At 35.8% G+C, this 26,916-nt stretch overlaps 2 protein-coding genes across 4 annotated transcripts in view; one reads left to right on the top strand and one right to left on the bottom strand.

Annotated features, from left to right (window-relative positions):
* Positions 1 to 25,239, bottom strand: part of chico (insulin receptor substrate 1 chico) — a 46,723-nt gene extending 21,484 nt beyond the window's left edge. For all 3 annotated transcript variants that reach the window (XM_068761683.1, XM_068761685.1, XM_068761684.1), the window contains exon 1: positions 24,232 to 25,239. In XM_068761683.1, coding sequence (XP_068617784.1) covers positions 24,232 to 24,598 — 367 coding nt within the window. In that variant the 5' untranslated portion in view covers positions 24,599 to 25,239. The remainder of the gene's footprint in view (positions 1 to 24,231) is intronic.
* Positions 25,240 to 25,843: 604 nt separating this feature from the next.
* Positions 25,844 to 26,916, top strand: part of Dlg5 (Discs large 5) — a 30,393-nt gene continuing 29,320 nt past the window's right edge. Inside the window, exons 1-3 of the mRNA XM_068761619.1 lie at positions 25,844 to 26,021; positions 26,351 to 26,397; positions 26,481 to 26,530. Coding sequence (XP_068617720.1) covers positions 26,488 to 26,530 — 43 coding nt within the window. The 5' untranslated portion in view covers positions 25,844 to 26,021; positions 26,351 to 26,397; positions 26,481 to 26,487. The remainder of the gene's footprint in view (positions 26,022 to 26,350; positions 26,398 to 26,480; positions 26,531 to 26,916) is intronic.

The raw sequence follows: 26,916 nt of genomic DNA, 5'->3' as shown, positions 1-26,916 counted from the left end.
CGATTTTCTACAGCCTACTTAAGGTTTTGTGTGTTCGTGATCTCTGGACCTAAGTGACATGGGGCCAGACATAAATGTCAAAGTACAGTGAGTGAGATAAGTCACGTTTACACTATGACATTACTTTTGCGCCACCTGTTAGTTTATAGTTTGGTATTCCATAAACTTTTTTTATTATTCTATAAACCATAACCTTTGATCCCTGTTTAGTAATGTTTTATTTGTTTTGTCATTGTTTGACTATAAATTATTAAATGTTCTCAGTGAGATAGTTATAAGGTAACAATTGTAACTAATTTTATATTTCTAAGTTTCTAAGTTTGTACTCTCTTAATGCTTTTTGTTACTTTTTATTTCTAATAAAGTAAATAAAAATAAATACTTGTCGTTATGCATTCTGATAACAACAGTACAACTGCAAACATTTCGCAGACGGTGACGTAGCGATGGGAAAACGGACGCGGGGCGAAGCGAGACGCGGAAAAAAAATGTACTTCATGTATGGAATTCCTATGGGCGAGTTGCGCAAGCGCTCGCGCAGCCGGCTTATCTCGCGCGCGTAATCGCTCCGCTGTTTATCTGTGCGCCGGCCATAACCCTTCGAATGCCTCAAATATCAGTCGCAATACACTAAATGTTTGCACGTCCGTTCGTTTATATACCGCTCCAACAAATTGTAACGTAATTGACAATATAACATTACCATGTTTATCCTATACCGTTGTAATAACCTTTTTTTTTCGGTTGGGGAAATCTTCTGGTATTCAAGATGCCCTGCCTCTGGGGGGAGGACAGGGGTATGTGGGATTCCTACCCACTAAACCCCCCCCCCCCCCGGTGGTCGCCCTCTGCGCTAAACGGGGGACCGCGATATCTCCCGGTCAGGGATCGCCACGCGATCTTACCTCGCGCCGTGCTATTTTTCGATAGCCCGTCCCGGGGTATGTGTGGATACGCTACCCCCGAAACCCTCGTGGAAACCGTTGTAATAACCTAACCTTACCTAACCGTTGCCTTCTACCAATGGGTATAATACATCCCGCCCGAGAGCAGAGATCTATTTACGGAAGGTCATGCCTCCACCGTCTCCGACACTAGTACTCGGTAAGGTGAGTGTCTCCTGGGAGTACGCACTGCCTGACCAAGACCTCATTAAAGAAATCCTCGTTTGGGACATCAGATCATCTGGTCATCATATTATATCGCATATCGAGATGCGATCGCAAGATTCATAGATGTGACGAATAAGGCAACCGCCGCACAGACACTGACCCACAACCTGAGGATGACAATGTGGAGTAGTGATGAGGAAGTGGTCGTACGAAACGTAATCCTAAAAACTGGACATTGTTAGCGCGTCGTTACAACATAAAACATCAAAGATTTATAAAAAAAATATTTAATGGTATCAGGCTTTACCTCGCGGAAGTCCATTCAAAGTAAGAAAAGGGCCAATATTTAGCCACTTCCGCACATGCAGTGGTAGTCGTGCAATGAAATGCACCGCACCGCCCGCCAACCCGCTGATAAATGCGTATGCGGAAAACAATGCGAATCACACAACCGCCAGACAGAGTCAGGTCTCTGTGTTTGGCACTAATCGGTGTAGCATGGCTCCTGAAGATGCCCCGTGGAGGGGTGAAACACGTGTTGAGTAAGTGTAAGTCATAATATATATTGACTTCAACAAAGTTAAATAGTTAACGAGATAAGTTAATTAAAAGTTTGATAAAATCCCTGTAACATACATAAACGTGAGGAAATAAATTCGTAAATATTAAACGTAATTATAAACACAATAGCACGGACGTTAATGTCTGTGAAATACAGATCTTAAAAATAAAAAAAGCCTTACAACAAAGCCTTTATTATTAATAATTATTCCCAATGAAAAAGATTTGAGAAAGAGCCTTTTTTAGTATGCATTCATTTATATTTAGGCGACTGTTTTTAAAATGTTAATATAGGCTCTATTTATGTCATAAAACGACATCTATGATATACGTAAATTTGTATTATTTTGAAAATGAACAATTTTTACGAAAAACTTATCAAAAATCCGAAAAAAAATAAATGTTGTTTAAAACATAAAAAAATATCAGCCTATTTTGTTTTAGTAAAACTTTGTTATATTTTATATAGAGAGTTGAGCGGTGGTAACCAAGCGGAAGAAGACTCATAAACGAAATTCCAGAGTACGGGCAGCAGTGTCCTCTGCGTACTACTGTACCACACTGCGATTGCCAAACCAACTGCCTAGCGTAGCGATTACGGTATAATCCTCCATAGTTATCATTGGGGAAGACCTAAGCTTTGCATTGGGTGTCTTTGAGCTGAAACGACGACTTAATAAAGATATTGTGATTTTTCGTAAATATTAACTTTATTCACAAATTTAAGGCTTTAATAAAATTTACTCTGTTCACGTGACCGTGTATATTACGTCGCAATAACTTATTTTGTGCAATTTGAAATAACGGCAAAGCAACTGATTCATCAAAACACACGGACATGAGAACCCGCGATGCACTACAACAACAACAATCATAATTCGCACGTGAGGGAAATAGCGCCGCCCCGCGCCCGCCGCCGCCAAACAAACAACGTTACGCTGTTTCAAACGAGTGCGTAAGGCGGGGAATCCCAGAGTTAACAGTCCGCCACGCGGACGTTCAACGGAGAACATAAGGCCGCGCGCACACTCAGCACTTTTATTTGATACAAGTTCGTTTTTTTTACAGATATAACAGGAAATAAGTTTAGTCACTTAACCCTTAATTAGGCGCATTAAGAAAATCACACAATTAGGCGCATGGGGTCTTAAATGACCCCAAAAAAACATTGGGAAAAGAGTATCAAAAAGGAATAAAACTTAATGGATTTCTATAGTAATTAATAAAGTTCTTTAATATACTTAACTTTAAGAAACAAATACTTACTATGACATTATAAATATTTAAAAAAAACACAAACAGTAAACCTCTCTTTAAACTAATTTTTTTGGCATAGCCGCGATCAACTTAAGAAATAAAGTTTATTCAGCCTCATCAGCGAAATCTTCTGTTCTGCATCCGACGTAGTAAATCCTTGAGTGTTGCTGACAAATAAATTTACGACACTTGAAACATTTTGTTGGCACTTTTTTGTCGTCCTTTCTAGGACATGATGAACAGCGCCCGCGCTAAGCTATCGATTGATAAACCGCCTTGTCACATTATAAACTTCATGGAGCCGTTTTTTTGTTGTCGCTGATACAGCACGTAGTTGTATGCGACGTTTTTGGTGATCTCCCACAAGTGCCGCAGCTATTTTCTTCAAGAAAATCCGTCTTGAATATGTCATAGTCTTCCCAGTATTAGCTTTGTGTATGACAAATGCCAGATATGTATATACTCCAGGTAAATGTAAAATAATATTTTGTGCTCGGGTCCTTACTGCGTTCGATGGTGGTACATTACACCATTTAACTTTCGGGCCATTTCTCTGTGTATGTCGAGATAAAAAATAATTACTTCCGTTGATACAGGGATGTCTTGGATATGTTCAGACTCCTCAATTTCGCTTTCTGAATTATGAGCACTATCAATGACAGCATCGTTTAAAGTTTCGTCTTGCGAACCTGAACCAGCGATATCTTGCTCTTCATCAAGCACTTCATCCAGCCATTGCAATACTTGTTTGTCGTTAGGCATTTCAATTCAAAAAAAAGAAAAAGCATATAAAAAAACTCAAAAATACATAAAGAAATCATACCGTATCAAAATACACACATACAAAGATAAATAGTAAACAATATACTAATATGAACACAAAAATAATCACAAAAGTAAAAACTTACCTTCGCCAAAAAATGGAACGTAACTGGGCGCATGGGGTCAGCTCTCTAAAGGACAGCGATGTGTGTGCAAGAGTTAATGTTCTGGATGCGACTAATTTGCGTACCCCGAGAGGAGTTAGGAAGCTAGAAAGAGCGTTAGTACGCTCTGAAGACTGTAAGCCAATATTTTTTGAATTTCAAGTGGCCCTGACCCCATGCGCCTAATTAAGGGTTAAACGTAACAGCAAACTAATTTTGAAAAGAAATTTTAAATTAAATAAATTCATCTAAGATTATACTTGTATGTATGTATAGGGTGGGCCATAAATTTTTGCACTTTTGAAACATGTGTAGAAATAAAAGTACAAATGCTATTTTGTTTATGATTTATTTACCGTAATTATCAATTATTAAAATTTATTTTTTAAAAATTACATCGTCGAGATGTGCTCCGTCTCGCCGTTGGCCCCTTACTCTCACGGTTTTGGAGAAATCAAGTGTTGCTATTTGCAAAAATTTTTGGCCCACCCTATATAAGACATTGAAAGTTAATTGTTAATTAGTTGAAAGTAATTGATGTCTTTACGACTGAAATTAGGATGATTATAAGGACGAAGCGACAAAATTATTCCTACACAATTATGTGTAAATTAAAACAACAATGAGGCAACAGGATGTTGATTCGTAAAAAAAAAACAACAATCTTCAACATTTCGTTGGTACCGTTAAGTGGTTTTCGTCGAGTACTATTTAGCAATGCGCGGTGAGGTCAACGATCGTCATTCCACTTTCGCTATAAGTCAATTATATGTGACAGGAAAATAACTTTAGCGGTGTTTTCTAAGAGTGATTTCATCTTTAACAATATAATTACCATAATTTTAGTGACTACACTAAACTTTCAATGCCAGACATTTCCAGAATATTTTTTAATTAAATTCAATGTTAACTAGGAGAGCTTTTGTAACCTCATCAGAGCTAAATTCACGGAACGAAAGGGGTCCGTAAACATGCAGAAATTCCACAGGGCCAATTATATTTCAGTTGCACAATGACTTATATATTCGCGGGAAGGCAGCAGCTGTACAAGTGTAAATGTACAACTTCTGTTGCAGCGTTTTCGTTGACAGCGAGGACCACTCGGCAATTTAATGTAGGATAAGGATCCTTACTCGAATCGGCATCACTTTTCACCTGGAAATGACTCGGATTGTGCGATGTGTGATATCTGATATTGCTACATGATACGTGTTTGTGTGCGATGCCAGTACAAATATTTGTACTGGCGGCGTATGTGGTGTGGCGCTTGGGTTGTTGAAACCCAGAGATGAGATCAGTGAGGACGTCTTTACGACGCCACTTCCTGATCTTAAAGAGGTGTGGGAAAAGCAACAATTTTTATTTATACCCACCAACAAGACATATTAGTAAATCTTGTTATAACAATTTTACAATACGGTCACCGCATATACATATAAACTATCATATATGACTCCCTAATTTTAACATAGTTATTAACTATGTTATCAATGTTAATATAAATCTTCTTACAAGCGTTACATTATTAAGAAATATTCTAAGCATATTAAGTAAGGGCTTTTAAGACACTTATGTTCGATCCGTACCTGATACTTTTTTATTGGACCTTTGGATTTTTTTATTTTGGACCTCTCGTCTTTCCTGCCACTTGTGGGGCAGGAAGTCACATATTTAGGTAAATAATTCGTTCACGTAAAAAAAAATTTCTCACTTTCCTTCGGATTTTCCCAAATTCTTGCCCGCTTTCTTTTCGTCCTTCACAATATTGAATCGCAGGTAAATTTTGGTATCATATTCAGACTCTTTTTTATTTATTTTATTTACAGTTATTTCTAATTCTTTTTTTTATCAATTTTTAGCCCGTACAATTTTATTTTGCTTTCTTACAATATAACGATATACGTTATAAATGTAAGGCAGTTTGTATATACAGTCTGTGTTCTCACTGTGTCACAAACCTTTTGTATGAATTGTTTTCACGGGCAAGAGCTGTTACAAAACAACTATTTACATATATTTATACTTTTGTTAGAAATGGCGACGTATAAGTAACGATTTTGTTTTTCATATTCATGTGACATTATTATGTGTATATTGTATTACATGCATTCGATCGACTACGTAAGTTACTTTGGAAATAATACAAGTCATAGTTCCGGCACGTGGGCACAGAGTGATATAAAATAAAAGAGACCCCAATCTAGTAATCTAAGGTTCAAGTTTACGCAAGTTTTATAAACAAGTGTAGAATGTAAGAACCTAATTAGGCCATGATAGATATTAACACGTTCACTGCGGCTTGAGGTCGATTCAGCCTCATGGTAGACTTTGCACTGGTGTGGCGCGTAAAACTCGTGTTTTCTCTCTAGTGCGGCGGCTGTTAACACTCGGCCGTATGAGGTATGACAAAGACAAATATAGCTTTCTTTATGTCTGCGAAGCATTGACTCAATATTGTAAAAAAATATTGATGAACATGAGGCAGAAAAGGCCTCAACCGCACTACTAGGAAGTTCAGCTTGAGGCTGATTCGACCTCAGCCGCACCAGCTGAAAGTTCTTCAAAATTAGGCCCGCAGTGAAAGTGTTAATAGCAGTGATTTTAAACCGTATCTACACAAATAACTAAAATTGTGGTGTCTGTGTATATGTACGGTATAGATACCAAAATTTTATTTTTTATTTTTTGTCTGTCTGTTTCGGCTAATCTCTGAAACTACTGGAGCGATTTTGACAGGACCTGTATTGGACAGATAGCTGGTGTAGTAAGTACTAACTTAACCCATTCCACAGACTGCACACACACATTGATTTGAAATTATCAGTTAGTCTGGAAAAAGCTGCCATATGGACAAGTCTGTTTCAAATTAAAAATGATCTAAGTTTCTTCTTCGTTTCTAAGTTCGAACTTTTGATATTGGTTTCAATTTAACTCCGAAAATGAGAAGCTACCCGCACATACTGTTTGCAATCGTCTTATTAGTACAAAGAGATTTACAAAACGACTGGTTTCTATTAGCAACATGTTCTTTTTTTTACCAAAAATGGTAAAAAAATTGGATTCTGTGGATCATCTCCAAAATTATATAGTGTTTCGAATGGGTTAAGCTACTTTTATTTCAGAAAAATTCTCAAACTAAAAGAAAACTAAATAATTTTTGATTTAATTTCAAGCGAAGTCGCAAGCACAATTAGTTTTAGATAAAAAATAGGATAGAATAGAAACAAGCCTACTGGAAAAGGTCGTAAATAATAAATAAATGTGAAAAGGAAAATAAAAATAAAATTCATTGAGTAACACTAAGACTCGGTGTTTGACACTAATTGGTGTAACATTACTCCTGAGGATGCCACGTGGAGGGGTGAAACACGTGTTGAGTGAATTGGCGGCGGTAGTTGTGTAAGTTGTCGCATTGTTTGCCGCATGCGCATTTGTCGGCGGGCTCACGGGCGGTGCACTTTATTGCACAACTACTGCTACATAGCGGAAGTAGCTATATATTAATCCTTTTCTTACTTTCTCTACCAGTGTTTTTGTTTTTAATTTATTTTCATTGTAAATAAAAGTCACTCTTACTAATTAAAACAACACGGATTTTTATCTGTGCTTCCCAAAAACAAGAAAAAATATTGAAAAATTAAGTTAAAATATGGAAACGCTGAAAACTGACCGCTTACTTTAGGTGTTATTGGAATCTTATGGGATAGGCATATGTCCAGCCGTGGACATCTATGTGTACAAAAGAAGACAGAGTCTCTGTTTCAAGTGGGACTACAACTATAGGTATATTCATCGAACTTAATGATGTTTCTTTTTATATTTGAAAAATACTTCAGTCGTATTTAATGTTAATTCCATATGGGCGGTGCAGACAAATTTATAAATTCATATGAAAAAATTAAATGCCATCAAACAGAAAAAAAACAAACAAAATTATTCTTATGAGTATAATATAATTATGTATGAATAAAAAATAATTGCGACGTTTCTATCAGTTTGTCATACAACAGGATACGAACCTTCAGTTTGAATGCGCAAACATTGTTGGTTCATCCTAACATCGAAAGGGAGCATGTTCTTGACTTTTTCTGATCTAACTTCAGATTCTGCTAGTGCGAGAGGGCAGAGCTTTCATTCCTCTTTTAAGGCAGCAACGATCGAAGGCTCAAAAATAAAATAGGTTGTATTGCAAAGGAGTGAGTAAAGTCAGTACCGATAGGGATACGTAAATTGATCGAAGTGAAATGTTTTCTGTACTAGGATCAAACTGGAATTGCGAATATAAATATGCAAGACAAACAAAATATTTACGAAATATGTAAATGAAGGCATTAGAAACATCGTAGATCACTAGTTCGGCTAATCGAACAGGTCCGAGATGATCCCGCGCCTGTGAGCCCCTGCACGTGTTCCGTTGTTATTGAAGCATGACCTCGAGTAACACTCGGCGAGGGGCCGCAAAAAATAGGCCCGCGATCGCCGCCCAGACGCGCGCGTGAATCACTGCCAATTACATTGACCGGCCACGCCGCCGCGAACATCTGTTCCGCGAAATAGGTGAACGCAGACGAACGGTGATGGTGTCGGCGCCGTGAATTGTCCCAAGTAAGAAAAGGACCAATATTTAGCCACTACCGCACATGCAGTGGTAGCCCGCTGATAAATGCGTATGCGGCAAACAATGCAAATCACACAACCGCCACCGCCAAATTACTCAACACGTGTTTCACCCCTCCACAGGGCATCTTCAGGAGTTATGTTACACCGATTAGTGCCAAACACAGAGTCTAGGCTATAGTTTAGACTCTGTGTTTGGCACTAATCGGTCTTAAACTTGTGTAATCCCCCACGGAATCCCATTTTACCGGTCTTAAATGGAGTTTAAGAAGCCACTATTCAGCAATCAACTTTTACAGCTGAAACTGTGATAATAGTAGATAAAATTATCTAATGGAATCAGTATCCTAAGTAAGAAAAAGACCAATATTTAGCCATTTTCGTGTTTCACCGTTCCACGTTCTCTCTCTCTCCCTCTAAACTATGTGTTTGGCACTAATCGGTGTAACATAACTCTTGAAGATGCCCCGTGGAGGTATGAAACACGCGTTGAGTGATTTAATGGTGGCAGTTGTGTAATTCGCATTGTTTGCCGCATTCGCATTTATCAGCGAGCTGGCGGGTGGTGCACTTTGTTGCACGACTACCACTGCATGTGCGGAAATGACTAAATATTGGTCCTTTTCTTACTTAGCATGGACTTCCGCGAGGTAACGCCTGATTCCATTAAATATTTGAGAATTGTCCCACCTAACACCTCCTGTCCGTCGGAGACGACTTCGGATCGTATCTCACGGGGTACACCAACCCCATATCATACTAGATCAGGGGTGAACAACCTTTTTAATCAACGTAACACAAAAAAAAATCTATTTTTTTATGAAAAACATTAGAATAAAAAAAATACAAATGTTAATGCAAAATAAAAATAAACAAGATAAGAGCGGAAACACGAAATACACTTGAAAATTATAATGAGAAATTTGGTAACATTTTTCGACACAAGCGTATACATAATATGTAAAAGCAGCTTCCTAGTACATCACAAACATAATTCTTGTTATTCTCTTCCGATTTCGGTGTTGCTTGTAGTTGTCTTTTTACTTCTTTTTTAAATTCCGTCGAAAAATCCTTCGGGTGTTCATGAAACCCTGCCTCAGAGGACAGGGTTTCATGGGATTCCTACCCATTAAAATTCCTCGGTGATCAGCCTCTGCGAGAAATGGCGGACCGTTGTACCTCCCGGTCAGGGATTACCAAGCGATCGTCCCTCGCGCTTTCCTGTTTTAAATATGCTACCCCCGATAAATTAAGTCTATACTTGTATACCTACCTACTCGGAAGCTAACTTATTCTAAAAACCATGTTTAGTTCAGTGGGCCGCGACGGACACCATGTGACTGCCATCATGTTGGGTCCAAGAGGCCGCGTCGGACACCACGTGTCCGGATGCCCTCGATCACATCAAAAGCCTCTAGGGAGCCAACGGACAGTGTTTCGACTGTTTTTACCAAGGCATGTGACCCGCGCGGCCCCGCAGAAAAATAATGGGTAAATCGCTGTTTCCGTTCCCATTATTTTTAAGAGTTTTACTGACAACATTTGTTAATAAACATCTTGGCGATTTTTTGACGATTTTCGATTTAATGGTGTGGCCCCAGGGGACAGTATGCTGTCGGACACATGGTGTCCGCCATGGTGTTTGACGTGTTAATGGTGCTTTAATCAATGTTAATTTTTTTTCGGCTTCTTCGCACTGTAGTCCAAAGGAGAATAATTATGTTTAAAAATGTCTAAACAATATGAAAGTTGTTTACATTATCTCTTATTGATCCCACTGGTGGCCGATTCAGATCAACTTCACCGGACTGAGTCACCGAGACACCTGGAATCCGATTACTAATTGTTTTTTACGTTGCGCCGTCTAAAGTCAACGGTGTTCTATTATATCAAGCGCATCGTGTTGAATTCTACGAATAATTTACCTGTTTTATCATCAATATTGCGGGGATTTTTTTTAATGTGCAACAACCACAAAATACCCATTGAACTGTAAATATTATTTTCCTTCCTTCATCCTACATGATTAATTTATAGATATAAAGTATTACCTATATAAATTTACCTTAAAATTAAAAATAAATATTTGAAACCTTTCGAGATCGATCTGCAGAACTAATGTCACTAACTGTAAAAATTGCTTGTGATATATGGGCACATGGATAGTGGGTTGTTCCACATCTACGTGGACTAAAGGCTTAATCAAGTTCGCGACAAGTCGCTGGATTCGGGCAGCGTGAGGCCGGACATCGTGTGATCCAGGCCGGACATGATGATGATACTATTCAGGTGATGGTGTTACAAATAAAGTTATCAAAAGTTCCAACGTGTTTACAAAGCGAATTGACTTTGACATTATCGTCAAATATATTTCAGCATATAAACATCCGTAATTAACCGTGTTTTTTCCTCAAGCGACTACCAGGTAATTCATAATAACTACATTAACAAATTTACCCACATTTTCTATATTAAACTCTGAAAAATTAAAATATGCTCTACTTCATTCGCCCATAGACCATAAAACCGCTCTGCAAGGCCTCGGCCTCCCTCAAAAATCTTTTATCTTCAATACATACGGATTCACGACATCCCGTTCACGGTTGAAATTCCATCTACCCGCACTAAGCATTTAGCTGACACTTTTATAACGCGAACAGCCAAGGAGTGGAACAACCTTCCAGCGTCATTGTTTCCGGACAATTATAACTTAGGAGTCTTTAAAACAAGAGTGATAGGGTTTCAAGAGATAGAGGTCAAATGCTTCGCTTATAAAAGGTAAAAAAGGATATATATCATAATCGCCACGATTTGTCAATTACCGAACCTTAAAGAATTGCTCGTCTGTGTGTGTGGCAGTAGGCAAGGCTGGCGCCGTAATGTTTCCCCCACTAGATGGACTGACGACATATTTAAGTAAGAAAAGGACTTATATTTAGCCACTTCCGCACATGCAGTCGTAGTCGTGCAACAAAGTGCACCGCCCGCCAGCCCGCTGATAAAAGCATAAAAGCATTTATTTATGCTTTTATCAGCGGGCTGCGCTATATTGGTCCTTTTCTTACTAAGGATGGACTTGCGCAAAATAACGCCTGATTCCATTAGACATATTTAAGGTCACAGGAAGAAGAGAGCTGTTGATTTTTTTTATAAAGTGACAACATTGACCCCTTCACAGATACACCTGTAAACTATCACCCTGTATAATTTATGTCTCATAGATTTATAGACGATGATTAATACCGCAAACTGAAATGAAATCTAGTATAGCCTTAATACCGAACAGATCGCTGACCTTTCGGCGTTTCGCATCCGCCGTAAAATATTTTCCATGACAATCGAGTAAACAAAATAACTATCGCCATATTTTTTTTATGTCACATATAACGCGTCGTATTAGTTCGATCTCAATATCTTAATTATATAAAAATGCATGTTAATTTTAATAAGTAACAATAAGTCTGACCAACCTAATAATTAATTACACTTCATGTACAAGAGGTACTAACTAAAAAAAAAAACAATTTATATAGAGATACAAGAGAGGGTCTTGTCGTTCGAGGCGATCTCTACCAGACAACCTATGGATGGAGATGAGAAACATGAAGGAGAAGGCAGTTCAACCGTATACATACATACATTACTATACCTACGTGCATATATACAAATACATATTAACACTGTTTTCTATTCTTGTTAAATGTACGACGGAAGTTCTTAAAAAAAGTTAAACGGATAAAAAAAACATTATAATATATGTGTGTGGGTGAGTGTGTGTATAAAACACATTCAAAGTACAATATAAAAATAATTTTTTTACAATAAATAAATGTCTTGAATGTATTCTTATGTGTTCACAGCACGATATAGAAAAAACGCATGGTTTATATTATTTTACTAGCTGATCCCGCAAACGTTGCTTTACAAAAAAAATTAAAGTTTTTGATTAACAAATAAAAAATAAGGGTTGATCGTAGAGGGGTGAAAATTTTGGGTTGTATATATTTTTGTATGCTGTATCATAAGAAAATGAAAACAAAAATTTTGTATAAAAAATAAAATTAAAAATTTAGGGGTGGACCACCCTTATCACTTAGGGGTATGGAAAATAGATAGTAGCCGATTCTCAGACCTACTGAATACGCATATAAATTTTGGTAAAAATCGTTCAAGCCGTTTCGGAGGAGTACGGTAACTAACATTGTGACATGGAAATTTTATATATTAGATAAGGATAAATAATTTAAAATTGTTTTAATTCATACAGAGTAATAGGTTTTCGCATCACTCGGGCAACCGATAGTCGAAAGTTTCTCGAGTGGCGACCACGTGCAGGTAGTCGCGGCGTGGGAGACCCCCTCCACCTCCCCCACTAGGTGGACAAACGACATAGTTAAATTCAGGTGAAGTCACTGAATGTTGGTAGCGTATGATCGGTCATCGTGACGATCTTTGGGAGATTTTTAGAAAGATAGATTTAGATAGCATCGCCGTAATGATGGGCGACGACAACCTTCGCCCATCATTCCTATCGTTTGCTCGTAGGGTTGTGAATGACATTGTTAATAGAAACAAAACAGTATAGATAAGTAGGTACCTAATAAACTGCACATAATAACTAGTCAAATAATAATAGGAATAATAGAATAAGAAAAGTGTAGTAATGTATTACGAATGCACAGCCCAAAGAAAACTGTCATAAAAAAATAGAATATGTAAATAATTAAATAAGGAATAAAAAAAATGTACCTAGCCACCTAAGAGTAATAAGATGATGGAAGGAAGGCGATGAAAGCAAGAAGCAATGAAAGAACAAAATGAAAGATATTGTGATGGAAATAAGGAAAGAATAAAAGAAATCGAGAAGTATGACAGTGAGTGAAGAATAAAGATGAATAATCTGAAAAAACTTAATTGTAAAGAAAGACCCTGATCCCAACTAATTAGGGGTACGAGAGGCCTCCAATAGCGGGGGCCATAATAAAAAACTTTGGCAAAAGACCTAAACCTTGCAGTTGGTATCCATCGGCCAAAAAGAATGGGCTATAGCTATATAAACTTTGAACTGATAAATGTATAGCTCACTTGATATCAATTCAAAAATATTTATGGTATGATATACCGTAACCATCATGTCTGGCAGGCGGGTTGAGGATCGCAGTGTGGTATTACGGTACGGAGTAGATACTGATGCCCATCTATATGCACGATGTGTGAATTATATAAAATTATATCCCAGGAATCGAACCCGCGACCAACAATCGTAAATCTAAATCCTCTATCTTATTCTCTATCAAATAATATACATTGACACCAAAGGAGCTATGTATACCCTATTCAATAATGTTTTCACATATAAAAAATAACGTAATGATATAGTAAGAAAATCGTATCTAAAATCAAATGATTATATATCAAGATTAATTATCATTTACTATATGTTCCTCAAGACTGTACCGCCAGGAGTTATTGTACTGTCGTATTACAATAAAACCGAACTAATATAACATGTTTTAACCCTTAAATGCATAATCATGTAAAACTGCAACATACCACTTAAATGTAAAATGAGTATGTTGTATATCTGCAATATAAATTAAAAAAAAGTAAGTATTAAAAATACTATACACATGTTTCTTTTTTTTCTATTTTTCCCTAAATTTTGGTGTACTTATCTGCAAGATAAATATTTTTTTAAAAGTATAAATAAAAGTCATGCATTTAAGGGTAAAAGTCATCGCTCTATACAGACTGATTGGAAATAGGTCTAAAATATTTTTGCTGATAAAATATGCTGTCCGTACTTTACAATCACAAGGACAGATACTAAACAATAATTTTATTATACATTTATCTGAATTTAGGGGCCGCTTTTTGTTACTCTTATTATTTATTTTTGGAGATACAGAGTGATATATAAGAGAACATCCTGTATTAGCAAACGGCGGTGCGCAGTGGGCGCGGCGCGCAGGCCGTGCGTTCCCGAATGTCATGACCACGGCCCCCGTGAGGTCGCCGACACCAGCCTTGAGACCCCCCCCCCTTCGCCCCCCGCCAGCGATCGTTTCCGCGATTTTTCCGCCGGCGCTGCGTGAGTGTGACGTCACGCGTTACGTTTCACGCACGCACGCCGCGTAATGGTGGAAAAAAAAATGCCTTCGCCCATCATGGGAATGTTGATTCGAAAAAAAAAAAACACGTGTGAATAGAAATGAATTAGCGCGTTTTTAAAACCGACCGTTGTATGATTTGACGATTACTCTAGTGATATTAGTTTTATATTTTGGAATACATTCATTAAAAATAACTAAATTATTGTTGTTTTGCAAAAAAATTAAAGTGTGTAATTAACAAATAAAAAATAGGGGTTGATCGTAGAGGGGTGAAAATTTAGAGTTGCATGTATTTTTATATGCTGTTCATAAAAAAATAAAAACAAAATGTTTTGTCTAAAAAATTAAAAAAAATTAGGGGTGGGTACCCTTAACATTTAGGGGGATGAAAAATAGATGTCCGATTCTCCACCCTGGCCAATATGCACGCTAAGATTCATGAAAATCGGTCGAGCCGTTTCGGAGTTCAATCACGCACACCGTGACATGAGAATTTTATATAACATATTAGATAAAGTCCATTCTTTTAATGACATGTGCTTTAAGACGAAAGCGTGTTTCCAGTGATGACTTGCACTAAAACGTGGTCCTTCTACTATAGTTGCTATTGGGTACCTCTCGTACAACTCCTGTCTTGGGTTCACAAGGATAATTTTGCTTTGTGGGGCGTACACGAACCTTCACCTTCCGTTCAGGCCATTTGCAGCTCTCATTAAAAAACAAAGGATTCTTAAACATATTAATTGTAGGATCGAATATAAAAAACAAAAACTAAAAACTTCACATCACGTAGTAAAATTTATAAATTTTTCCCACTAATTATAGTTTTGCAGTATTGAAAGTATAAAGCATACGTCTTAAACGACTTTTTTTTAATTTTTAAAGTGTGGGTCGTGTTCGTCCCACGCGGCCGGAATGAAAATTCTTCAAAAATTACCGCGGCACGGAACGTGTTACTCATTTATTTACATTATTTTTCTTACTTATTACACGTATTTTATTAAATATATAACTCAGATTCTTCATTTATTCGTGACATTATTTTCCATTCGGTAAACTCACAGTTGGGGCCACGGAGAAGGCGATGCTCGGGATTGGTCTACATGATTGACAAGTTAAAGTTGCAGTGAACAGACTATATAGCGATCAGAATGGACAGCTGCTAGAGTCTTCGAGAGGAGACCACGGAACACAAAGCAACGTCCACAAGCTAGACAGACATTTTTGTTGAGGTCGGAAGATGATACAGGCCGCTTCGAACAGATCATATTCGAAATATATAGAGAAGGACATGTCCAATAGTGGACGGCTTAAATGATAATGATGAATCGTCAAGTTTTAGTTCTAACTAGCTTTGCCTGCGACTTCGTCCGCATGGAATTTAACAAAAAAAAAAAACGATTTATTTCTCATTACATCATAGATATTTGTGCTAGCCATAAGTCCCGTCAGAATCGTAGAATAATATACAAGGATGTAGTATATATATATAGCTATTAATTCATGGTCCTACTTTCAGCCCATAGACGCCTACGACAAGGAATAGGTCGCCCCCCAAAAATATCTATGGGGAGCCATACCATAATTATGACGGTTGGTAGGGGGTTTGTTGATTTCATTGTGCTGTTATGGTACGCAGGGGCTGCTGTCCATACTCTGGAAACTTGTTTCTGAGCAGTGGCAATTCTATATAATTAACATACAAAGTTTAAATTACGAATAAAATTGTTTCCCGATATCGAACCAGTAACCTACGATGTAAAGTCACAGTCTACTGCTGCGCTATCACCGCTCAATATCATTGCACTGCTATTAATTATTTGACGTCAATTAAATATGTACACCCCCTTATCCAAGGATTAATGGTTTCAGAAATAATAAATAACGTAATGATAATATAGTTAAGAGAAGCATTTTTAAAATTCGAATTATTATAAATCAAAATTAATTATTGTTCACTATCTGATCTTACAGACCAGTGATTCCCAAAGTGGTCTATATCGACCCCTAGGGGTATATGACAACCTGCAAGGGGTCTACGTCAGCGAAAAAAATTTGGGGGCCATGAAATGAAAATGGGGGTCCACAATAGTGCAATCTCCTAACGAAAAAAAGAAACAGACTGGACATCATTAGCCGAGGAAATTTAAGATTAACCCTTACAAAATTGACGCCAAATGTTGATAATTTATTTTTTAAGCATCAGGCATCATCCTTCTCACTAAAAATATTGACTTATTGCTTATTTTACTTTATTTATAGTTTATTAAATGTTACGTATATTTTACATAACAGATACAAAATTTTATTTTGAGTAGTTCTAATTTAAATTCAATTAATAAATGTATAAATAAACACGTGTTTTTACTTTAAGTTTATAACACTAAACTTCACTGCAGTTAAAAATTTACAGGAAATCAATATCAGGTAAGAAGGGGGTCTACCCAACACGGAAAAACACAGCAAGGGGTCTACGACACAAAAAAGTATTGGGAATTCTGTTATAGACCTTGTACTGCTACTAGACTCCTAAGTCATTTTGGCCACATCGCTCCCAGACAACCATGTCACTTCCACAAGAAATTGGTTGTGGAAAAGGTTGACGGTAAATACCACACGGTCATCATCTATCCATTGGCTTAGTCAAGTTATGTCAATAACTGGACTCTCCATTGGTACGTGAAGAAAGTGGAGCATAGATTAAAAAAGAGCTTGTCATAGGTTCGAAGTTATTTCAAAATGGACACTACGTTCAGAAATAAACAGACGTGAAAAATATTATCACAGGTTTTTTTTTTAAAAAAAATAATCTCTCATATAACGGTACGCTTAAAACACCGACAGGAAGTTCAAAGCCTCCGTTGCGGAAGCAGTTTTTACATAAACAAAAACAAATTTAATTACCTGAATTATATAAACTGGCAAAATTTATAATAATTATTCACGAGGAAATATTATTGTTTGTACATATAAAATTTACAGGAAAAACGGCAACAAAACAAACACACGGTCGTCAATTACTAAATATTTTTTGCATACAATCTGCAATTCCTTGAATTTTTATTTGATACGTACCTAGCAATGTTTTTAGAACTGGCCAGTTTTAAAGTAATAATAAAAAAATATATCTTCATGTCTCTCATCTCCATCCGAAGGTTGTCTGGTAGAGATCGCCTCGAGCGATAACACCGCCACTTACACCTCTATTGTTTTTTTTAGTTATTCTCGATTGTGTACAAAAAAGTGTAAATAAATAAATAAAAAAAATCCGAAAACAACTCTTTTGACTTACATTGCATCAACCCGTCATTTATCTTCACAAATCGGCGGCAACTAAAGTTATTATTATTGATTTAAAAAAAATCAAATGTCTATGGAATAAGATTAATAAAAATAAATATATGAATTGTTTTATCCGAAATCTTTGAGATTTTGAAGGAACCTAATACAGTACCCGGCGATACATATTGCACATCGACCTTTGGAAAGAGACAATCGGTTAATTTCAGTTTCGTAGAGCACTATCTCTGTCCCACACTATCTACGTGAGGTTTTTTCAGTCGTATTTCGTGCGATAGACATCGTAAATTAGCCGAAATTAGCCGATTGTCTCTTTCCAAAGGTCGATGTGCAATATTTATCGCCGGGTTCTGTACTTATCACATTGTAAGCAATTATAGACTCTAATTATAATTAGACTGTTACACAAAATGGTGTCTCTAATGAGGTTTATATTTAAAAAAAAATCTAAGTTTCAATTTAAAAATTTATTTTTATATATTAAAAATAGCAAATAGCATAAAGCATACGACGTTGAAATATAAAAAAATGTTAAAGATTATTCACACTTCTATAATATCATAGTAATAATCTAGTGGGACAAAGTTAGTGACCACAAATGTGGTACAATGATCTGTAGAATTTCAATCAATGAAATTATATAGCAAACGAAAATGATCTCTACAGCTATACAACAAAGTTCAATATCCAGTACAATGGGTTATGTTTTGATTGCTTCCTTTTAGTGTAAATAAATATTACAATTAGAGTACCCATTAAGGACCTTTATGCTTTGAGATATAGTCTATTGTTGTTTGTACTTGTTCAATTGGCATCATAAATATAGCATGGTTCCACCATACCATGTTAATAAAAAGAAGAGGAAAGTTTTATGGAAACCCTAGGTATAAAAACCATATCCTATAGTTAAAATTTTCTGTTTAATTTTCCTTATGTACATTTAGGCAGTAAACAATTACTTTTAATACAGCTAATAATAATTCGGCTAAAATTAACAACTCATGTGTCCAGGAAAATATTTAAACAACTTTTTGATAATATATTGAAGTCCACCCAAGGTCCACAGATAACCTTGGTAAGGGAACACTGGATGCAGCCCGTTTTACTCAGTTCTATTTTAGATGTAGAGAGAACGCTTATTTCAAACAGTAGTCTTACCATTAATGAATGAAGAAGAAATGGTGATGAATAATGATGAAATATAACATCCAAAATTATTTTAACTTAGCCTCATGCCTCTTTGACGACCATCTGCAGCCCACCAAGGCAGCAATTATATAGAATATAAATGAAACTAGCTGTCCAACTAGACTAATCTTTTTCTAGACCTCAACCTTTCTAGAATTCTTATACCTCTCTATGTAACATATATTGTTTATAACAGGTTGTCAAATATCTCCCTTCCGCTTTTTTGCTCTTTATTCAATGCTTTATAAAAAGTGTTACAGTGATCGGATTTAGTTCAAATATGCGCCGTTTTGTTCGATAATCTGTTTCCATCTAGACGGCAACTTCATAATACCTCCCTCGTAGAAGCCCCCCTCCTTATTTGCGAAGAACTCCGACAGCCACTTTTCACAAACCTCTTTTGAGTTCAACTTTACACCACCAAGGGCGTTCGCCATGGACAGGAACAGGTGGTAATCACTTGGCGCTATGTCCGGGCTATATGGTGGATGTGATAAAACCTCCCATCCGAGCTCCCGTAGCTTCTGACGAGTCATCAACGAAGTGTGTGGTCTGGCGTTGTCCTGGTGGAACACTACACCCTTCCTGTTGGCCAATTCTGGACGCTTTTGGTCGATCGCCTGCTTCAAGCGGTCCAGTTGTTCGCAGTAGATGGTAGAATTAAGCGTCTGGCCATATGGGAGCAGCTCATAGTGGATGATTCCCTTCCAATCCCACCAAACACACAGCAAAACCTTCCTGGCCGTCAATCCCGGCTTGGCCACTGTTTGGGACGATTCACCGGCCTTCGACCACGACCGTTTTCGCTTGATATTGTCGTATGTGATCCATTTTTCGTCGCCAGTCACCATCCGCTTCAAGAATGGGTCGAGTTCGTTCCGTTTCAGCAGCATATCGCAGGCGTTGATTCGGTCCAGAAGGTTTTTTTGCGTCAAATCATGCGGCACCCAAACATCAAGCTTTTTTTTGTATCCAGCCTTCTGCAGATGGTTTAAAATGGTTTGGTGACTAACTCCCATCTCCTGGGCGATGTCACGAGATGCCACATGCCGGTCTAGCTCGATGTAGTCCATGATTTGATCGGTATTTGTCGTCACAGGTCTTCCGCCGGCTGGCTTATCCATGGTGTCGTTTTCGCCGGCTCTGAATCGTCGAAACCATTCCTCCGCGGTTCAAAGTGATAGAGTACCATCCCCCAAAACACCATTAATCTCACGGAACGTTTCTCTAGCGGATTTGCCTTTAACGAAAGAAAACTTTAAAATAGCGCGAATTTCGGCGTTAGTGAACTCCATGTTTACACGTCTATAACTGTTGAACGCAATATCCAAACTAATCATGCATAGCGTCGTTTTGTAGGTTATGTCAAGACTTTTCAAATTATGTACAGTATTGCCAGATACGAGCTCTGTAGCGCTTTGTACATAGCCGCGAAATTCAAAAGACAAAAAGGCGGAAGGGAGATATTTGACAACCTATTATTAAAGTAAGAGTTTTAAACGCATGTGAAATCCACTTTCAAAATGCCCACCTGCGGAACATGGGCCACATGATGGGAAACACTCTGTGCAGTGTTTCCTATAGGACTATGACTACCATCAGAACATATAAGCCTATAATTTATTTCATAGTGATCAATTTAAGCCTATGAAAATTTTAAAAAAGAGATGATGAAAAGCGGAGAATTTATTCTCAAGTTAGCACGGCTAAAAGTATTACAAGATATTTTTTTTATTCAGATATATGACGAAGGATGTAAGCTTTAAAATTACTGCTATTTATTAAGAGAATAATAAATATCTAAGGAGAATTATCTTTAAATGAAAATTATCCAAAATAATATAAGTTTCACATTTATTTCTTTATTTATTTACTATTATTTGCTTTGAATGAATTATAATATTCACTTGTGTATATAAAAGGTAGAATACCTGGAGAGCTTAATTTGATTTGAACTTGTATCAGCTTATGTTCAAAATGTATTTAAGGTAAGTATAAGGTATGCTATATACATGTGTATATGTAAGTATTTTTGTCTACATGTACATAATAACTACACATTATTTATCCCTCTACTGCTTCCATACTATGGTTGTCTGGAAGAAACTGTCTCGTGATTAGACCGCCCATTATATTTTTTCTTTACTATTATACAACTATGTTTATATTTTCTAGCATGTACAATAAAGAGTTTTAAATAAAAAATTATCAGTCTGAAATACATTACATGGTGAATAATTTCTAGTAGTACAAACTGTTCAGGGACTGATAATAAACAATAATTTATTTTAATATGCAGTAATATAAATTTTTATTAATACTGAGTTTTAGATAGAATGTACCATACATCAATTGACTGGACAAATTATCTACACATTTATTAATTTAAAGCTTTTATATCTATAAACAATCATCCTATATACTTTAAAGTGTATACTAAATAATTTCTATATAATATATAGAAATTGTTCTTACACTTGTGACAATCAATTAAATGTAAACTTTGTAATAACAATCATACAATTTATATTTATAGATGGGCATTGATAATTTTAATCATTTTGTTATTCAATATTGTATAAGTGATAAGTTATGGAAATTTTTTAACAACACAGATTATTATAAGAAAAACTGTGTATATTAAAAGGTAGATGGGAGATGTTGACAATGACTTGATGAAATAATTGTGAAGAAATAATTATAATATACTACCATAATCCAAAATTAATGTGAAAATTAGACCTCCCTGGCATTAAGAATGCAAGTAATTCGTTTCCCTAGGTCAGTAAGACTGTCTATAAAATTTTCCAAGTGTTTGTTTGTCAAAAGGTTTAATTTTAATCATCTCTGAGTTACAAGTGTTTGTATTGTAGCCAAAATTAGTCATTTTGTAAAAAAAGCTTCAAACTCAACTGATATTGTATCGCAACCAACATTTACGCCTGTTTTAGCACTGTGCATCTTCTAACTATTAGGTAAACTTAAAAAGCAGAGATCCCGTCACAATTAAAGAGATAAAAACTGAATTGAAGAAGGAAGACTATTCCTACTGTTTCCAGAACAAAAAAATGTTGGCAAAAGTAAAAGTGTTTATCGGACAGGGATTACCTTTAAGGAGATGAAATTGATTTGAAAGAATGAATAAAGAATTTATATTTTTAAACAAATTCACCTACTTTTTGATCACATGAAGGATTTCACAAGAGAAGCTTGAAATTTAAATATACACAACTAAAGAATAAGTATTATAGGAGGACTTGGATCAGAAGTAAACTGCTCATGTACTAATCCAGTGGATATTGTCAATGACATCAAAGGTCTGTTGGGGTTTTTTGTATAGTTGGGTTGGCTAGACTTGATTGGGAAACCAGCTCATTGACACGAGACAAGCTGATTATGAAGGAGTTTAATATGATCCTAATTTCTACCATATTCTGCTCCATCAGAATTTTCATATATATAATACATTATAATATGAATTATGAACAATGTAAAATATAAATAAATAATTTTTCGTGATGACTTAAAAGTAAAAACATTTTATTTGCATCTTTAATTTAGTAAAAACTATAACTAATCTACTAATAAATACATTTCTATTCCAGCCATGATTTGTTTTATCTAGTTTATAACTACTTCAATAGTATGTAACGGGTTTAAGATTTTTGTGTTTATATCAGATTTTAATGCTATGTTAGAATCTAGACTAACATACTACTCTGACAGTTATCAAAATACTATTTATTTTGTCAAATTTTATCCATAAATAAATGTATGATAAAATGTATACATTTTCCTTGTTCATAACTTCCTGCTATATGATATACTATGTATCTTTAAGATGAGATTGTAACAGATAAATTAATAGAAAGAAATATTTTTGTACTGAACTCGCAACATCTCTCTCACTGAAGTAGATAAACTGTTACTCTCATCCATTTGCATCTTAAAATGTTTTTAAAAGCAAAATGTGTTATACAGCATAACAACACTAAATTAAGGTAAATATATATTTAACTATAAAAACTCCACATATTAGGGGGACCGCGAAGTAACATTGTTTATGTCGAAATATTTTACAGAAAAACCCATTGATTTTTACCACTCCGGCATGGAAAATATGTATACTAGATGGCAAACACTTGTTGATAACGAAAATGAATATGATATTGTTGATTTGAAATAAAAACTTGCTAATAATGTAGTCCTGTGAATTTAACTCAAAGCGACATTACTTTTGGTCACACTGATGCAAAACATATGAATTTTATTTTAATTTTTATTTTTTTTTCTGCTAATGTTTACCAAAAATCATTATAAAACAAATTTATGTGTAGTAATAAATAAGTTATATACTATACACTATAGAGAATTTTTTTATAAGTACTTGTGAAATGTTTATTATAAAAACTCAGATTTAGTTATAATTAAAATTATAATTTTGATACTAATTGTACCAAATAATTATCTTGATAAATATATATAGGAGTATTACAGGATATATCCAGAAATACATTATATTTTATAATTGAGGAAAAGCTTGAATTGTATAAAAATATCTTCAGACACAACTATTTATATATAATTTGCAATAAACATGTTAACTACACATCTTATGTGTATGTCAACTTGTTTTGATGTTTTATTAATTAAAATTTAATTGTTACTTATAAAAACGGTTAACAAAACAAATTATATATGTTATTTCGGTAAAAATATTGAGTAATATATTTTTAATTCATTTGTTAAATAATCCATTTATGAAAGTTTCACTATAAGTTATTTATATTCCTATATTTTTTTTTTCAATGATATTGCATCAAGATATGATTTCTTCAATATCTACAATAACATATTTACTCATCAAAAGTTTCTCTATATTGACTAAAAAAACATTTTAAATTTGGAATGAACAATTTAAATTTTTAATAGAATACATAGATACACTATAGCCAGTATTATTTTGCTAATATTCAATTTCAAATTTAGAATCATTGAAATTATGTTTTTGAGTAAAATAATCATAAATAACCATGCTCAATATAAGTTAATATTTATAACCTTCAATAAAATTTATTAGATGTAATTTGTTGATAACAATTTGAACATGACAATAACAACTAGTTGCAGATAAATAAGAATGTGTTATTTACTTACGGATAGGGTGCTGCAACTCTTCACTGGCATCATCCGAGTCGTGCAGCTTAAGGATGGCAGTGAGCCATGCATGCAGATCTTGTTCATTCTCCGCCACAATGCACAGCTGCTCCTCTCTTGTGAACAGAGCTATCACATGCTTCTGCTTAAGGTCCAGTCTCCTCGTTATGTTGTAGCAGCTCTTTAAGGGCAGCACCCGCCGAGGAGCTGCCCCGGCGCGGAACTTCTTCTCAGACTCGTAGTACTCCAGTCGCGCGGGACAGTCGTTGCTCTCAGCGCGCAGCACAAAATACTTCTTCTTCATGGTCTTCAGCTTTCGCAGGTGGCCTTGGCGCACCACGGCGCCTCCGCCCGATATCGCGGCCATGTCAGCGCGTCCGCATCCCAGCCCTGAGCCGCAGACACAAGACAACCGCTTAACCTTGAAGTTGTTTACGTGCGCCTCGCTCGGAATCTAGTCCTAACCGCCCAGACGACTAAAAATACGTACTATCTCTTTTTATTAGCGCGTAAATAGTAAATCGCTGGGTGATAAATCGAATGGCGTAGCAAATCCACGTCCGGCGTAGTCCGACGGGCGCCATATGACCGCTTACGTTATTACTAGCCGCCGCACCACTACGATCCTCGCACGAGATAACAATGCTCGCGGCGCGTTGCAAATATCAAAATACATCAACAACAAACACTTTTCAATCCATAATTCGGTACGGTCGCTGTTACACTCGGTCATTCACAGACACTCGAGTTTAGAAAGAGATAAAATCATTCATAGTAAACGTATCCGCACGCCCTTCCGTGGGAGCGCAGGGCATGGGAGTCACGCCGTCCTCGCGCCTTCGCCAAACCAAAACAACATATTCTACGCCTCGCATCGCACGGAGACGACGATGCGGCGCTGCAAAACGCAAGAATCAAATTACACGACAACGTTTGTATATTATGCACTTGATTTATAAAAACTCGTGTATTTGCGCGTCGTTTTTATTGGTTCCTCGCTATTGCGTGTCATTTATTCGAACGACGATTACGAGAAAATAGTACTACAGAGTTCGGATACACGTAAATGCATACATTCCTTTTACAAGTGTCAGTTGTTTGTGCGTTTAAACCGTATACGGAAATAAGTAACTAAAATCTTGAAATTTTGTTAAAAAAAATTAATTACAAAAAAGTATTGTATTAAAATAAATTGAATATAAAAACAGCCTTAATATTAATTCTTAAAATAACCTTTATAAATCAATAGTTAAAGCACACGTGATTCAAATGAAGTAACTTAAACTGTAGTTAACACAAATTTGTAGAATTTTATTGGTAATTCTTCTCTTCGTGAAACATAAGATTAGCCAAAAAATTACTTTGTAATTAAAAAAATCTATTAGTCCATAGGGTGATCCCACAGCAACTTAGCTTACAGAAAATGTTACTTGTAATAATCATTCATTACAATGATACAGTTATTCCAATTAGATATTCTACAAAAGTGGTTAGTTTTATATGTGTATCCGAACAAATATTAATTTAGTTCAAAGTATTTTTGCCCTTTCAACACTGCTCAATATGTCCATCCTCTTTTGTGTCCGTCATTCATTCACTCGTTTGCTAAAAAAGGTACAGAAACGGGAATTGTTGGCAAATTACTTGAGATAAATACGTGTTAAAAGTTTCGCTCTCTTATTTGCTCTAAACTGAACATTAGGCGTTACTTTCGATCTTAATTTATGAATTTCTATGCAGCCCGAAGTATTTACATTGTGAAATTTCAATAAATTAAGTTGCCGTGAAATGTAAGTACGCAGCGAAAGGAGAGTTTTTGTGAAGTTTTCGGTGTTTTGAGTGTCTAGTGTTGGTACTTGCGGACCGTGCCTTTGTACAGTTATCTGATATCGTCGCGAGATAAAAGATTTTCGGTCGCATTTCAACGTTTCCTGTTGTCTTCCTCGCAAACTGTGTAAACAGCACTGAATTGCAACAGTGTCTTAGCTTTTGCGGTTTCGTATTTTGCAACCATCATTAGAGCGTGAAAACCGTGTCAAGCTTGCGCTCGTCTACGTTCCCCAACAACACAAAGTAATGTTCAAATGGACTTTTTCTAATTGGATCACTTTTATTATAGGTATTAAGTGACGAACAGACAATGGCATGCAGATCATAATATCCAAAGTGAGTTGTAAACATTTCACAATTAAATGTCTTTACCAATATCATAAACAAAGTAAATTACATCAAAATTTATTACATTTTAGCAGTATTATGGCATCTGGAGCATCATCTTTAGAGAGCAATGGAAGTAATGGTAAGTTTACTAAACCTTGCTTTCCAATTTATATTAATAAAACAAAAATAAAAATTGAACAGTGTTGCCAACAATGACATTTGGGATCTATAAAAGCTATATCTTCTATATTATTTTCAGTGATTTCAATATTCTGTTACAACTAGCTTGCTAACAAATTTTTTATTATAAGCAAGCCTCTATTTAACTGAATGGTATACATTTAGTTATTAATAAAATATGTCATATACTGGAAACTCCAGTGCACACAGAATATTTAAAATGAATTTTTATGTTAAAAAGTAACACAGTAATATATATTACATTATTTAACTTGAAACTATGGTTAAATTAGGGTTTAATTTTCCTCTTCTCCAAGACACTCTGTGGTGTGGTTTTAAAGACAA

Source organism: Battus philenor, unplaced genomic scaffold (assembly GCF_028537555.1).
Source record: "Battus philenor isolate CCGP_79_NKW_IND1 unplaced genomic scaffold, ilBatPhil1.0.hap1 SCAF_15, whole genome shotgun sequence".
Classification (NCBI taxonomy): Eukaryota; Metazoa; Arthropoda; class Insecta; order Lepidoptera; family Papilionidae; genus Battus; species Battus philenor.
This window is presented reverse-complemented; position numbering and strand designations above follow the sequence as displayed.